This window comes from Danio aesculapii, chromosome 12, assembly GCF_903798145.1.
Source record: "Danio aesculapii chromosome 12, fDanAes4.1, whole genome shotgun sequence".
Taxonomy (NCBI): Eukaryota; Metazoa; Chordata; class Actinopteri; order Cypriniformes; family Danionidae; genus Danio; species Danio aesculapii.
Window position 1 is genome coordinate 14,493,201 of NC_079446.1, and position 16,779 is coordinate 14,509,979.

A 16,779-nucleotide genomic window follows, 5' to 3' on the forward strand; every position below is an offset into this window, starting at 1 on the left:
TTTGACGAATTATATAGAAAAAGATTGACACATTAAATATCCTATAGGCTCTTCAGATCTCATATTTGAAGGCTCGTCATGAGTCGAGAATAACCAATCAGACACGCGCTTAATGTCTACCCCACCCCTTTACCGTTTCCTACAGCCGTAAGCGGTCGTGGTGCTAGTTTACCTCACACAACGAACTATCGGAGGGGCCATTCGCGGCAATAACATTGTAAAGTTCACTCAGGAATACCAACAGTAGTATGACTCTTTTGTAACGACGTTTTTATAAAGTGTTGTCGTGATTTTGTATTGGGCGGGTTCCCGAGCGGTCTTGTTACTGGCACTGTTAGCCGGCTAATCTCCAGCGCGCGACAAAATGGCCGAATCGGACAAAATAAACATCGATTCGATCATCCAGCGCCTTTTGGAAGGTAATAAACCTAAATTCTTGTTGATGTATATTGTATAATGTTAAATAAGTGTCTAACGTTAAACGAGTAACGTTATATAGTTTTACTTGTGGTTGTCGTCTCCAGTCAAGTCTATATGTTACTGTGTAGTGTTATATATAAATTAAATGCAAATCGCCGTTTATGTAATTAAAATATTGTTGTATAATTTGTGTATGTATTACATATAATCCGAATTAAATTTTAAGCGCATGCGCAGTTCTTTCGTCGTCGCGTTCAGAATCCCACCAAGATGTCGTCATCGATCTAATGTCAAATTTTGATTTTGACTGGGATGTCATACAAATGAGAGCATATATTATCTATCTATCTATCTATCTATCTATCTATCTATCTATCTATCTATCTATCTATCTATCTCTCCAAACGGATTGTGATGAAACAGTAGAATGTATAAAGGTAAATGTTTGAGCCTTAGTATTGTTACTGTAAATGAATATGCTGCCCTGCAGTAAATGATTGTTTGTTGTTTCTGATGCAAGCTCCAGTCAAATTGCATTTCACTGCACTTGAATCACAGACAGTTCTACATTTATTTTTAACTCTTTAAATATCGGATTGTTATCTGCAACCTGCATTGGGATGATAAATTGACCCTTTAAATCAGGTGGTTTGAGACTGAGGTCTTGTATTCACACATTCAGACTTTTTACTTAACAATATAATTTCAGAAACGTATTTGCAAATACTAAATAGTGAAATCATATTATCAGCCAATGACTATAAGAGTACAACATTGTTTAGAGTCAAATAAATAGTGGTAATGTTGTTTTGAAGTCATTCTCGCATGTGATTTCAGACCCAATTCAAAGTACCATGATAAACAATATAAGGAGCATATCACAAGTTATCACAGAACGAATGTGCAAAAATAAAACCAACTTTACCTCAATGTTTGAGACTGCCTACTAAATGGAAAACAACCAAAGAGCTGGTTAATAAAAAGCAGATTTGCAAGGCTTAGCATAAAGGATTATTTTCTTATCTTTCAAATTTTTACTTGCCTTTAAGGCGTTTTATTTATTTAAACTCAATATGGCTGTGGAGTAAAATTACTTTTTTATAAAACAATACTTGCCATTTTCAAATGAATAAGCATTGCTGTATGAATAAATGAAGACATAATAAATCAAAGAACCTCTACTACATAAAAATTAACATCAAACAATGTTTTATTTATTAAAATTCATTGTCCAAAATATTATTTTTTAAAATCTATTATGGCCATTTGAAAGTTTAATAAGATATGTTTTTTTTTCTGTCTCTTTTTCTAGTGAAGGGCTCGAGACCTGGTAAAAATGTTCAGTTAACTGAGCAAGAGATTCGAGGATTGTGTCTAAAATCTCGGGAAATCTTTCTTAGTCAGCCAATACTGCTGGAGCTGGAGGCACCCCTCAAGATTTGTGGTAAAGATCTGATAACCTTTACACAGATTTGATTTTTCAGTTGAGCAAAACAAGCTTAACTAACTGAAATCTATCTGTCTTCACTGCAGGAGATGTTCATGGTCAGTACTATGACCTGCTCAGGCTTTTTGAGTATGGAGGATATCCACCAGAGAGTAACTACCTTTTTCTGGGAGACTATGTTGACAGAGGCAAGCAGTCACTGGAGACCATCTGTCTGCTGCTTGCCTACAAAATCAAATATCCAGAGAACTTCTTTCTTCTCAGAGGAAACCATGAATGTGCCTCAATCAACAGGATATATGGATTTTATGATGAATGTAAGTATGCTTGTATTGGGCTGTGTGGTATCTTTAAAAAGGTTTCTTCAGTGGTTCTAATATAACCTTTATTTAAAAAAAACAATTGCTGTTTAGTTAGTTAAAGGGTACATAGTTTACCTCTTTTTTTATGATTTAATATTAATATTATGGTTCTTCTGAGTGTGCCAGTTTAGGTTCAGTTCAAAACACAATTCAGATTTTTTATTATAATGTGTTAAAAAGTGTCATGTTAGTGGCGCGTCCATAGTTCGCTGATTTAGGGGTGTGTTGCTTCACATGTAGATTAGGTTCGGCTTCCCGCCCAACGTAACAAGGCGGCGGAGCCATGAGCTCGCCCATTCTGCGTTTGCAACAGAGACAGGCAGACTGAGAGAGAGCAGGAGATAGAGCATCAGCAATTAGTCGTACATGTACGACTCTGACACATACCAAGCAGAGAGTACAAAATCATTTGTGTCTTTGTATAGTTTTACAGCCAACTAGTGTGCTAGTTTCAAGTACCGAGCTTGTTTCGCAGAGACTAATAACCACGCACACTGGAATTAACTTTGACTGAGGCACGGGATGCGTTGCTTGAAGCCGCGACACGGCACACCAGACACTCTCTGTGGCGCGTCAGAAACATGAAGTGTCCCGAATCGTCGCGCTGTTGTGTGTACCCTGATAGAAACCTATGTTTAGAATTCTAAAATGCATGGCACAGCGTCAGGTGTAGCAGAACCTAGTTAAGATCACAGGGAGCTTCTGTGATCGCGAGAAATGCAAACGGCTGAAGTATAAGGTAGACTCAATGAGAAGTACACATGTTTGCAATCCTACCTTAAGATACAACCAATAATTCCGATCTTGTGTTAAGCCCAATGAGCCTTGCATCTAAAAATAGAGCTAGGGTGTTCCTTTAGTGATATCGCTTCGACTCACGCTGAAAATGGCGGATGTGAATCAACAAACTGAGGATATGATGACGTGCCTGTCAATCAATATTGGTGGGCGGGGGGGACCGCTCTCCTACGTAAAGTTGCGGTTGATCTGAAAATCGCTCCAATTGATCCACCGTGTTTTATGTTGTTAAATTGAAAAAAAATCACTAGGTGTGCTTATATCACCCCAATATGACGGTCTATACACCATACATGCACATATGTCTGTCCAAACAGCTTGAAAAGTAGATTTTTTACCATAGGTGCCCTTTAAAAACGCATAAGGAAACTATTCGATCTGTGTGTGTTGTGTAATTGGATTGAATAGCCAATGTAAGGAACATCAATTACTGTGTAATATTTATTAGGGCAGTTGAAACTAACTTAGTATTAATGTTTGTTTATTAGAAATTTAATTGACAGGACCAGTATCTTAAGTTGGAGATGTGGATCAAACAGATCAAATCAATTTACTAGGCCTGTCACAATAAATAATTTTTGTTGTCTAACATATTGTCACAAATGATTGATCGTAGGTCATCATAATGTTTTGTAATCTATTCTAGATAATTGGAGTTTGCTAGTTAGCTAAGATTAGTCTTACTGTAATAGCATCTTGTTCAATATCGACAACATGTGATAAAACAGCTTTAACGGTGTTATCTCAACTACTTACTGCTTGCTATTGTTGGTTGTAATAGCAATTTATTGTTATTATTCGTTTTATTTCCGACTTCTAGGTCCATATCCAAAAACATAACAAATCACAAAAAACATACAATACAATTATAAATTCACATATAGCAACACATAAAAAAAAATATATATATATACATATATATATACATACATACATAAACACACACACACACACAAACACAAACATTTATTCCAATGCTTCCAATAACCAGGGGCCTCATGTATCAACGCTGCGTACGCACAAAAACTTTGCGTACGCCAGTTGTCACTCACGTTTGGATTTACTAACGATGAAATGAACGTGAGAATGTGCGTTGGTTCAAGCCAACTTCATGTCTGGCGTACGTGCATTTCTTGTGTGTGTTTGTTTTATTTCCACTGGCGACTCCTAGAGTCAATTATGTAATTTGCACACTAAGAAATATCTTTGAGCCTTGCAATGGCAGCTGTATGGGACAGGATCATCCGCATGTCTAGCAGGTATATAAGGTTTCCATACCATGCAGTTGACCTGCCAAACATTAAAGCGCAATTTTCAGCGATCGCCGGTTTTCCCAATGTAATTGGAGCGATCGACTGCACGCACATTGCTATAAAGGCGCCATCTGAAGATGAATTTGGATGAATCAGAAACATTTCCATTCAGTAAATGTGCAATTAATATGTGACACTCAAATGCGCTTAACATAATACACACACTTTTTAATGATTCCTGCTTGTCTTCCTCGTGATGAAGAGTAGGCAAAATCTGATATGTAGTGGGGGAAAAAAGGAGTTCATCAGACGCTGGGTTCGAACCGAGTCCATGATCGAACGTGTCAAACATGTTGCCATGCGCTTTACGAGCTACGCCACTTGCGCTGCTATAGGTGCTACAAAATTTTACACCTTTACATTAGACCATTTCTTTTTAAATTCACTCACAGTGCGATGTTCAGACCCAACTGCGTTAACCGCATTAGCTAAACTCTCCCGCTGTTTTTTCTTTTGTTATTAATTCCGGAGGACAAACTTACAAATAACAGTTTTTCTCCGGTCTACCTCTGATTGGAGCACCTCCAATTCACATTCTGTTCAAAGTTTCTCTTTTTGCTTGCTTTTGCCATTGCTTTTTCGTTTGGTTTTGCCAAAGTAGAGTCATTAGCATATTCATACAGGGGAGGAGGTAGGGAGGGGTTTTGCGTTCGTGCACGTGTGCTCAGTTTCACTTTAATTCGGATGTACAAAGAGAATATGCGTGGGATTCGCGTACGCAGTGTTTCATACATCTGAATTTTTTACTGCGTACGCACATTTACAGCTTTGTGCATACACAATGTTTTAGTATGATTTAAACGCAAGTCTTCGTACATGAGGCCCCTGGTATCACTTAGGCTACGTTCACACTGCGAGGCTTAGTGTTAAAATCAGATTTTTTTTTTTCTCAGATCTGATTTTTTTGCATGGCTGTTCACAGATCCTGTTCCTAAACTGACCCGCATGCGCAAAAGTACAATTACTGACAGCACAAAATGTCTAATTATGCACACAATGTGTATACTGTATGAAGTAAGCACGTTATCAGATCATGCTTATGATTATTACTCTTTTCACAGACAACTGTGGTGCATTTCATGAACTGTAAAGGGTTGTTCTGCTACTACTAATCTGTATTTCGGCGTTTGAGCCATAAAATAAGTCTCTTGTGATTGAAAACACAGATTATTTGTGATTTATGACAAGCGCGGCGCATGGCACTCTGACCACCGGTGTAGTGAACTCATCAAGGGTTAATGAGCAGCCGCAGACTGAACTGTGAAGGCGGAGTTAGTTTATCTCTGTTTGCAGAGTTATTTCATTTTACTTCGTTATAAACAACAGACACGTGCAGAAGGGGTGTTTGGGTGCTCGAGCACCTGCTTTTTTTTTCTTTCGGAGAGAAAGTTCCCCCTCCTTTGCAAACGGATCCCCTATACACAACACCCACGACACTCTTCAGCTTCGCGATCAACCCGTGTCTCAATTGTTAACCAGATTAGTTAACAAGCACCAGTTTCGCCTACAAAATCTTTTTCAACATGAACAACCATCTTTCTGTGGTAAAGTAATCGCCTTGTGTGCCATTCTACTATGCTGCTGAGGAGTAGAGGATGTTTGCAGCACAGAATGATGACGCATGTCGCTCGAAGATTATGTAAAAGTCACATGAAATCCGACATAGCTGTTGATTTAAGACTACAAATTAAAGTGGCACAGATTTGACCTGAAAAGATCAGATTCCATGCGGTTTGGGCGGTTCACACTGTCATCACCTGAGTCACTTGAGGGGGGTAAAATCAGATTCGGGCCGCATTTGCCTGCAGTGTGAATGTAGCCTTAGTGTGGGATCGCTTAAACCTTTAGAATTGAATTTCTTAACATGATCAGTTGACACAAAATTACAAATAAATTTCCTTAACACAGCATAAAGAGTGGAAATATTGTTTTATACAATCATCTGACTTAGACTCGTCCACCATGAGAACCTAAGCTACATTCACAGAGCATCATTAAATCTCACCTGGAGCTTTCTTATTTTAGCTTTGATATATAAAGAGAGCTGTTTAACATCATCTGTACACTTAAAAGCTAACATGTTTGCTTGACCGTACAATTTACAACATTGGTGCTCCACATCATCATTATTCAAATCATCTTTAAAGATGTGACACAAATATTTAACTTTCACCATTTTTTTCAAAAATTCACCATTAGGGCTGAATCATAGATAGTATATTATTTAGTAGTGTATTTCCTTCAGTTATTGTAAAATCAAGTATTGCACCCTTCATTCAAAAATCTCTCATTTGTAATATGTGAGCAAATTTACTCTATAAAATCTGTCAGTGAACTATAAAATAATCTTTCATTAACCGTAATCAAGTTAAAATGTTAAATTAATTGAGATTGATTTTACGTCAAATCGCCCAGCCCTACTCATCATATTTAAAACTTGATCACTTAAACAAAATGAGGGAAAGTAATGCTTAAGGTACTCTTTGGTTTTAACAATCACAACTACATTCTTTTTTTGCTATTAAATTTAATATCATATTGCACATCATAACTTCAGCAAATTTGAAGCAACTGTTGTAGTCCCGCACTGTAAAGGCTGATTTATACTTCTGCGTCAAGCGCACACGTATGCTACTGTGCAGCCTACGTGTGGACGCTTAGCACTTGCCGTGGGCGACGTTGACGCGCACCTCTCAAAAAATGGAACTACATGTTGCAACAACGCGTAGCACAAGCTCTGTGATTGGTCGGCTTGGTAGCGCTATATTGTAACGGCTTTATCTTTAATTACTTTTGTTATTGTAATTGTTGTCCCTTTCTTCAAAATCAAATTGTGATCTAGCCAGACTAGATAATGCCATTAAAAAATTACCATTAAAATTTTTTTATTATTTTGCAGTCCTAATATGCATTTTTTTATATACATATACAGGTAAAAGACGGTACAACATCAAGCTTTGGAAAACATTCACAGACTGTTTCAACTGCTTGCCAGTAGCTGCTATTGTGGATGAAAAGATTTTTTGTTGTCATGGAGGTAAGCCTTATTTATTTTTTATTTGTTTAATATTTCCTTATTTTCCCTCTTTAACATAAGATTAGATCTAGTCATAGGTTAGCCTGTAGACTAGATCTGCATAATAAAGAAATTGTTTTACTCTAGGCGAATACTCAAATTGAATGTCTAAATTAGAGAAACACTGTTAACTGTTTGTCTGGCAGGTGTAATTTGTCATACTAAAAATGGAGAAATGTAGCTTAGCTTTTTACGCTAATGTTCATATTTACATTGATTTTAAATTGGTGCAGAATTTATAGGAAATGTCACATATAACCCCTTAAAAAGAAAAGTATTCTAACCTCAAAAGGTTTTCTCCTTTAGGGAGGCACTTTTAACCACTTCAGAGACAAACCCATGAACCACACTCTAATATTTAAAGAATGTGCTATGCAATTTTTTTGTGATTATAGTGGAAAACAAAGGTTGTTTTTATTTTTATGGAAATGGGACACATATATTCAAAACAGCAAGAAGCTAATGAATTGAACCAGTTATTTTCATTAGTGAGACGACTGGAGTTGAGAAATCAGGCCACCTTCTAGCTCCAGCCCTATTTAAATGCATTTAAACCAGCTAATTAAGGGCAGTGTCTTATTCAGTCTTGCCATCATGTGCTCTCATTATACGTCATCAAGTGCAGTTCCATTACTCAAGAGCATGAGTACAGAGGACAAAAGAAAGACATTGGATGTGTTTTTGATATTGAAGGTGAATTGAATGCTTTATCACATGGATGTAAATATGAACTATCTAGGCAGGGAATAGTGGACTTGAGGTCTTTGATATGCTAGAAATCAAAATATCAAATTCATAATGTTAAACTAAATGTTCCTTCACTCAGGTCTTTCTCCAGACTTGCAATCAATGGAACAGATACGACGCGTGATGAGGCCTACAGATGTCCCTGACCAGGGTCTGCTGTGTGATCTGCTCTGGGCTGACCCTGATAAAGATGTCATGGGCTGGGGAGAGAACGACCGTGGTGTTTCCTTCACCTTCGGGTCTGATGTCGTGGCTAAGTTTTTGCACAAACATGACATGGATCTCATATGCAGAGCCCACCAGGTAAATAATTAACGGAATGTATTATGATCATTGTCTAGACATATACATATGTGTGTGCATGAATTTAGAGTCAAAATCAAAGTCTTTTTATTCAACAAGGCTGCATTTACTTGGTCAAACATATATACAATTGGTGTATTGTGACATTTATTTTTTAAATGAATTGTTTAAATTGTGTAAATGTTCAAATGTAATCAATGTCTGTTATTCAAAGCCGTGTGGGGACGCTGTAGAATAGGTCCCTAGCATCCATTTCTGATCACAAAAGTCGACAAATGAAGGTGACTACTTGCATGTTGCCATCCTTGTTTTGCTCAGACTTCGCATTGACAAGAGGTTGGAAGGTGGGTGGGGGAGCAGGAGAGATGCAATTTAAACAATTGAAACATGGCTAAGAAGAACTCCTTAAGTGACTGATAATGCAAAAGACGTTTGATGATGCAGACTCCGGCTATACATTCTCTGCAAAAAATGAAAGTTGACATTTTGCCTTTTTCTTGGTTAATTTTTCCTGTTTTTGATGTGACCTGCTGAGACCGATATTTGCTGATTGCCATTTTCTTTCTAAGAATTATTATTGACAGCAAATACAAACAAAATATTTATATTTAAAAACAAATATAATAAAATTACTATTATATTAAGTAATTACTATTACTATTATTCTTTCATTTTCTTTTCGGCTTGGTCCATTTATTAATCCGGGGTCGCCACAGCGGAATGAACAGCCAACTTATCCAGCACATTTTTACGCAGCAGATGCCCTTCCATCTGCAACCCATCTCTGGGAAATATTACTATTATGTTAAGTAATATTATAATAATATAATTTAGTATAATAAAATAAAGAAATATTAAAGTTATTTTAATTTTAAAAACAATTATTAAAATAAACCCAATTATATTCAATTTCCCCACCAACACAAAAATGTTATTAGAACTTTCACTTTATTTCACAAAAGTCTAAAAGCTGTGCTTGTATGTTTTGGTAATTTGTGTGTATAACTTTGCTATTATCTTGTAGATCCTTATTTTCTGAAATCTTTTCCTATTCGGGTAAAGCATTTGCTGACAACTTATTTCAATTTCTCTCTCTCTCTCTCTCTCTCTCTCTCTCTCTCTCTCTCTCTCTCTCTCTCTCTCTCTCTCTCAAAAAAAACAACAATTATAATAATACAGTAAATAAGACATAAATGACAAAAAACAAACAAACAGATAATATATTTGATAAATATAACAGTTATAATAATAAAAAGTCTAGATTATTTAAATAAGATACATGAATTTACATTGACCATTTGTTATGGTGTGTAGGGTGTATTACATATTTTGCAGCTAGTCTATACGTCAATTCATTTTCTCCAAGTATATGGAAAAGTTTTTCTGAGTCATTTAAATTAAAAAATGAATTAGTCAATGTTTCGAATTCTCTCTCTCTCTTTCTCTCTGAAAGATGATATGACTGATATTTATGACAGAATTTTTTTACTCAGGCAGCAAACGTTTTAAAAATAGCTTGAAGGAACCATGTTTGACAATAGCTTAAATTACATTTTAAACCATTTAACTAATAGTATTTATCTGTCAAAATGAGCATCACTAACCTGGAGCACAAAGGTTGACTTGAGCGCAGAGAAATATCTGCTGATGCTTCAGTTGGTCAGTGTGTTTTTTGCTTTTGCTGCTGGACAGCTCAAAGAGTAGAGGAATCTTTGCTATGAAGACTAGCTTCCCAAATGAGTGAAGCTTTTAAAACTCTGTATTCTCCATCAGGATTTCATTTTTTGTGGAATTGGCTTAAATCAAGCTCTGTGTGTAAAAGGATGCAAGATAAAACAACGTCAGTCATGGTGGCAAATGACTAACTTGGTGCTGCTTTTACACACTGTAAAAACCTTCCACAGCGATAATGCGTTATCATGCGGCTGTAACAGTGTGAACATGAGTCACTATAATGTCTTGAAGAGAGTGTTTTGCATGTTTAAGTTTTAGGCCTTTATGTCCACTTGTTGTTGTCACTATGTGTGTTTTTTGTGTGTGTGGCACTGTTGTGAAATGAGACTCTTAACTGTAAATAAATAATCTAATCCAACTTAACATAGGATCTGCATTGTCAGCTCTGAAATCATGTGGAAAAAAAAAATTCAGATTCTGGTCCTTGGCCGGTTGATCGTTGCATTTCTAAAATTCAGTTCTGTCCTCAGCTTTAGTGATAATAGGATGGACATCTATTGCAGAATTTGTAAAGCACAGATTTTCTGCTCTCTGAACAGGTGGTGGAGGATGGCTACGAGTTCTTTGCGAAGAGGCAGTTAGTCACGCTTTTCTCTGCTCCTAACTACTGCGGCGAGTTTGACAACGCAGGTGCCATGATGAGTGTTGATGAGACCCTTATGTGTTCATTTCAGGTTAGTATGTGCCTATTCTTTGTTCTTTTTTTTTAATTCTAATCTTCTCAAAACCTGAAATTTATCTGAATATTGCATGACATGTACTTTTAAATGTGAGTTTAGAGTTTAAAGAGCACTTCAACTGATGAGAATTGATTGAATATTTGCAATATCTGCATCAGAACACTAATTGTGAACAGGGTATCCATGGGATTTTCAAAAGTCCTAATGTCTTAAATCTCAAAAGCAAATTTTAGGCCTTAAAAAGTCCTAAATCTCCTGAAATATTGTTGCAGGTCTTAAATCTTTTTTTACAGGTCTTAATTTTCTTTTGTTCATGTATAGTTACCAAAGTTATTATAGTTAACAAAAACAAACCAAAAAATGAAAACTTAAATTTAAAATCATTATTGTTAACTAACATAAAAAAAAGTAAAAAAAAAAAAAAAAAAAAAAAAACTAGAACTAACTGAAACTGTATTGTGTACATACAAAACTAACTAAAATTATAACAAAAACATTCGTTTTCATTTTTGTAAATTTATTTAATACATAACCTATTGTATGCCTTTTAGAAGTAAATCTATTTACTTCACGCTGCCGCACAGCACCTCAAAAATTCTGTAATCCTGCTGCAATTGGCCAGATAGAGCCGGTTCTCCTCCAGTCAGTCCTCACTGTTGCTCCTGCAACAAAAACAATGAGTGGACAAGACAGCAGCACAGTGACAGGAATAAATACAGAGACTTAAAACTTACTTTAACAAATTTGTGTCCAATAATGGCTTTTATTTCTGTCTTAATGATCGTGAACATATCTTTTTAAACGAATCTTTGAAGTGAACCGGTTGAACTAGTTCACCAAATCAAACTGAATCATTTGAAACAGTTCGCGTCTCCAGTAAGCACTCTTATCCACAAACTACTTACTTTGAAACATGCCTGATACCCCCTCTGACTCGAAATAAACCAATATATACGGAGTTATTCAGTTATTAGAACAGTACACTGAGATCAGATTTGAGAAACAGTTTGTGAACAGTACATGACAGTGAACAGTACATGACAGCCTGCTGTGACTGAACTAAACTTGAACAACTGCAGCGCGGGCAAACAGAGTACTTAAATGAGAGGGTCTGGCAAAACATACGTTTTTTTCATAACAGAAAATCATAATGGAATTTAAATAAGTGAATCATGGTTCAGTTGGGTTGCAAAATTTAACTGTAAGAAATTGTTCAGATCATGGTGATGTTTTAACTAAATGAAAGTATAATTGCTGGCTACATATGTTTGGTATGTTGAGTCCTAACTTGGGAGGATTGTCAAAAGATTTGGTTCACGTTAAAGATCTGAACTTCCCATCACTACTGTGTATTTAAGCTCAGAAGCAGCCTTGCACACATACAGTATTTTAGTTAAGGCTGCTGTCTTGTGGGCTGTTGTATGTGAATTTTAGAAAAAAAAACTCTGACACTAATGAAAACTAAACTAAAACTAAGCAATTTTATAGAAAATATAGAAACCAATAAAAACTAGTAAATCTGCCTCTAAAAACTAATCAAAATTAACTGAATTGGAAAACAAAAAGTCAAAACGAAATTAAAACTAATAAAAAAATCCAAAACTAGTATAACCTTGATAGCTACCTAATTTTGCCATTAACACCCATACAATCACCAACAATTCCAATCTCAGTGTTACATAGCGGCTGCACCGCGCTACAAACATAAGGATAAGGATGACCGTCTATTAAAAGAGGTCACCCGGAGTCGCCTTTCCTGCTCCCCAAGTGCACACACAGCCCAAGTTTTCGAAAAGGGGTAACAGGTTTATTAAACATAAATATTTCCAATATCAAAACAAGGGAACAAAAGGCCAAAACAACAAAGTACGCTACCTAATATTGGATTTCTTATCTAGACTGAAAATAAAGTTCTGTAAATAAAACAACAATTCTATCTTCCTTGACTATCCATTAAACAGGAGAAAACGTGACAAAAGAAAAAGGGCCTTCTCTTATATCATTCAGCAGTAAATAAACATTTAGCCAAAGCATACACAGAACACCGTCCTATTACCGTTTTTATAAGAGTATCTCACCAGATGAAAAGGGTTGTGGACAGGAAAGAAACGATCAGTCACCGGTAATGCAAGTTACCGTCCTATTACCATATTTAACCGAGTATCTCACGAGATGACTTTGAGAAAGGGTTTCGGACAGAAAGATATCACTGCCACACAGAAAAGGAAAAGAACTCTGAACAGCGCTAACAGCGTGCTTTTATAATTGGCTCCGTCCCTCTCACAGCTGCACTTGATCTCCGCTCATGTGGAGAGAGAGAAATAGACGAATAAGGGAGAATACAACACACAGCAACAACACACCAGCATTGTCAAAATAAGTTACTCAATATGTAACACTCAGTAAAACATTTAATTCTTAATTTAAAAATAGCATTTATTTACATTCCCTACAGTAACATTTGTTTAAAGAGCCTATATTATACATGAAATAGGGTCATTTAGGTTGTAAGGGTCTCCAACAACAGTCTAATATGCATGCAAGGTCAAAAAACACTTTGATGGTCTTATAATCTGCATTTAGTTTTACCTAATTATCCCAGCGACTCCCATATGAATCGTTCAGCGATTCATTTGTACCCAAACCCCTCCTGAGCGCGAAGCTAATCTGCGCTGATTGGACCGATGACAGCCTGCTGCGATTGGTCGACACGGACAAGGCTTCAGCGTGAGACAGAGTGAAATGCCCAGCTGCTAATCAACAATATAAAAGTAGTCACAGTGCACACACGCTTTATAGTGGATTTTGGCTGCCAGTGGGTGAATGTAAATACAGACGATGGACTAGAAAATACTGACGACTAACTATTTTATTGAGCAAAAAGTCCAAGAACTGGCAAGGAGATCTCCTAGCCCTTCAGTCTACCAGCTTGTTTCACACACGCACGCACGCGCACACACACACACACACACACACACACACACACAGGGCCGGCACGTCCAGAATAGAGAGGGCGCGGCGGCGTCAGCGACACCTCCCTCACCACCCGCTCCTAAGAGGAGACACACACACACACACACACACACACACACACGCCTAGAGCGCCAGTTCAGCTTGCTGGGTGCAATTTAGACACCTCACCTCGAACCTGAGCTGAACTATTTTGAAACTTGACCGCACGCGTCGCGTTTTCAACGTGGCTTTACACGCGATATGAGAATATATAGAGTTAACCTGATACAGTACACACAGTTACAAGTAACAAAACACAACTAAATACATAATTTGCAAGCTAGAGTAAACGAGGCAACAGTTTTAATCGCACGTACTTACACTTGTGAAATGGGGGAAGAAACTGATTCATGATGCACTGATCCATGTTCTGAAAGTCTTTGCTGATCCTTCCTTTTACAAACTGATGAAGTCTTCTTTGTAAGCATGTTTTCAGAAGCACTAGAACTGCTCAAGGCTAGGCTATATTGCTGAGGTTTCGTCTTTGGGTGAACTGTCAAGTATATCCATCAGCACAGCGTGACTTCATTTGACCTGTGTGTGTGTGTGTGTGTGTGCGTGTGTGTGTGTGTGTGCGTGTGTGTGTGTGTGTGTGTGTGCGTGTGTGTGTGCGTGTGTGTGTGTGTGTGTGTGTGAGACTTTTTTTCTGTTAGTGGGCGGGGCCGCAGGTTTCAAATCTCCAGGGTTTGCGCGCACAACTACTTGTGTTTCGTAGCCGCGTCATCACGAAACACCTAATGACTCGTTATCAAGACGACTCGTTTGAAGCACTATGAGTCGACTCTTTTATAGATGAATCAATAGTTCTAAACACTGTACACTTACAGATTTAAGCCTTAGCTGGACATTTCACTTCACTTAGAGCTGTGTGACACACTACATGGAAGGGCATTTTCAAAAACCCATAATATGGGCTCTTTAAAAAAATTCTCCATTTATTTACTGCTAAAGATACTGACCTGGCCTAGATTTTTTTATTATTAAATTATTATTGTATTATTAAATGTATTCAATTATAATAATATTTTGATAGTACAAGTGAAAATCTGAAACATTTCAAATAAAATCCTTAGCATTTAACCCTGTATAAGTCTAAAATTTCATTCATAATGGTCTTAAAAATGTCTTTAAAACCTTAAATTTACCTTAGTGAAACCTGCAGAAACTCTGGTGAAGAAAGCCTCATAATACTTTGTACCTGATGAATTGTTTCTCTGTTTCTGCAGATTCTAAAACCAGCAGAGAAGAAGATGCTGTCGTATGGCGGGGCTGGAGGATTTGGGACCAGCAGACCTGTAACTCCTCCACGGAACGCAGTCAAGAGTGGCAAAGCCAAGAAATAACATCAACTACTGCAGCACGCCTGAACATCCTGTCCATCATTCTACCTCTCCTTTTCTTTCTCCTCTTCTACTCCAAACACCAAATTAGTGCAGTGCTTTTTTTTTTTTTCTTTCTTTTAAAGCCGACTTTCATCAAGACAAGACTGCTGGGAATCTGAGTGGTCATATGTGTGACTGAAATGCTCTTGTGGAGTTTGTGGGTTTCTATGTGAAACGGCATTGTGTGTGTATTTGTTGAAAGTGAATTTGTTGTGAGATTGTGTGCAAGGGTTTTTTCTTCTCTTGTAATTACGCATTTTTCTTGTAATTTTACTGCGTTTATTATTTTTTTAAAGCTGTTCTGGTTGAGTTTCTTGTAATATGCATCTTCACACATAACGTTATAATGCTTTTTAGGCCATTTCTTGGACATACGCTTTGCCCCTTTCTTCAGACCAAGCCTCAGGGTCCAGATTTCTATGAACTTTTCCATTCCCCTTCAGCTCTAAAGCAATCTGAACAGAGGTGATTGTGCTCTTGAATTCTGTGCAAATCACTGCCAGTCTCTTCAATGTGAAACTTTGTCCAAGTGCGTGTCTGTTTACAGTAGTTATTGACGGCACCCTGCACATTTTGTCATACTTTTATTTTGGCACAACATTCGCTTATTCAAACTCACACTCAGGTAGTATTTAGCCTGGCCTGTGGAAATGCTCTGTTTCTTTGAATTTTCTTTTCTTTTTTTCTTTTTTTAGGCTTGAAGAAATATTAAGATAGTTTTTTTTTTCCCCATTTATATTAAAATTATGCATGCTGTGCAAGAACACCAAGTGTGAATGTCTGCAAAGTGGGTGCCATCGCTGTTTCAGTTTGCACAGAAATGCACTGTTTCTTTTTTTCTCTGATCGTGGCTTTGTGCCACTTTGTAAACTGCAAACCTCACTTTTTCCTGTAAAAAGGACTTTTTTTAGTAGTCATGAATTTAGCCAATAAAGTCAGAATCTGGTGCAATTTTTTTTGTGTGTGCGTGTCAGTAATTTCGTTGTATTTTAGAGGGGGTTTTTTTGTGGCTGCATTCCATTCCAGGGTTTATCCTTGTTATAATCCATTCAGAGAGTTTACAGGCAAAGGGAACTAATAAAGGATGTAATGTCTTCCATTGAGTGGTATGGTTCAGTACAGGTACAGGCTGATCAGGCTTGCATTTCCACTGACAACCCTTTCTTCGTAGGCATGCTGTATAGCTGAAAGCTGCAATCAACCTCATTCTTGGCTGTGTATTTAAAAATAGCACTTTCTGTTTTTATTCTGCTAGTGTATTGTATGAACAAGTGATGATTATTTTTAAACCAGTAACGTTCCAGTCTAGCTCCAACCTTTTGGTTCCAAAAAAGTGGTAAGGTATGTTTTGCTATTTTGGGACCTTTTACAGTAGAAATAGACACACTCACTGGCCACTTTATTAGGTACACTTACTAGTAGCGGGTTGGACCTCCTTTTGCCCTCAAAACTGCCTTAATCCTTCGTGGCATAGATTTAACAAGGTACTGGAAATATTTCTTCGA

General features: G+C 37.1%; 1 protein-coding gene across 1 annotated transcript; it reads left to right on the top strand.

Annotated features, from left to right (window-relative positions):
- The first annotated feature begins 95 nt into the window (after positions 1-95).
- Positions 96-16,225, top strand: ppp1cab (protein phosphatase 1, catalytic subunit, alpha isozyme b). The gene is made up of 7 exons (XM_056470203.1): positions 96-419; positions 1,733-1,864; positions 1,954-2,184; positions 7,273-7,377; positions 8,243-8,466; positions 10,740-10,874; positions 15,119-16,225. Exons 1-7 carry the CDS (start codon positions 365-367, stop codon positions 15,233-15,235), a joined length of 999 nt encoding a protein of 332 aa, XP_056326178.1. The 5' UTR covers positions 96-364; the 3' UTR covers positions 15,236-16,225.
- Positions 16,226-16,779: the final 554 nt, after the last annotated feature.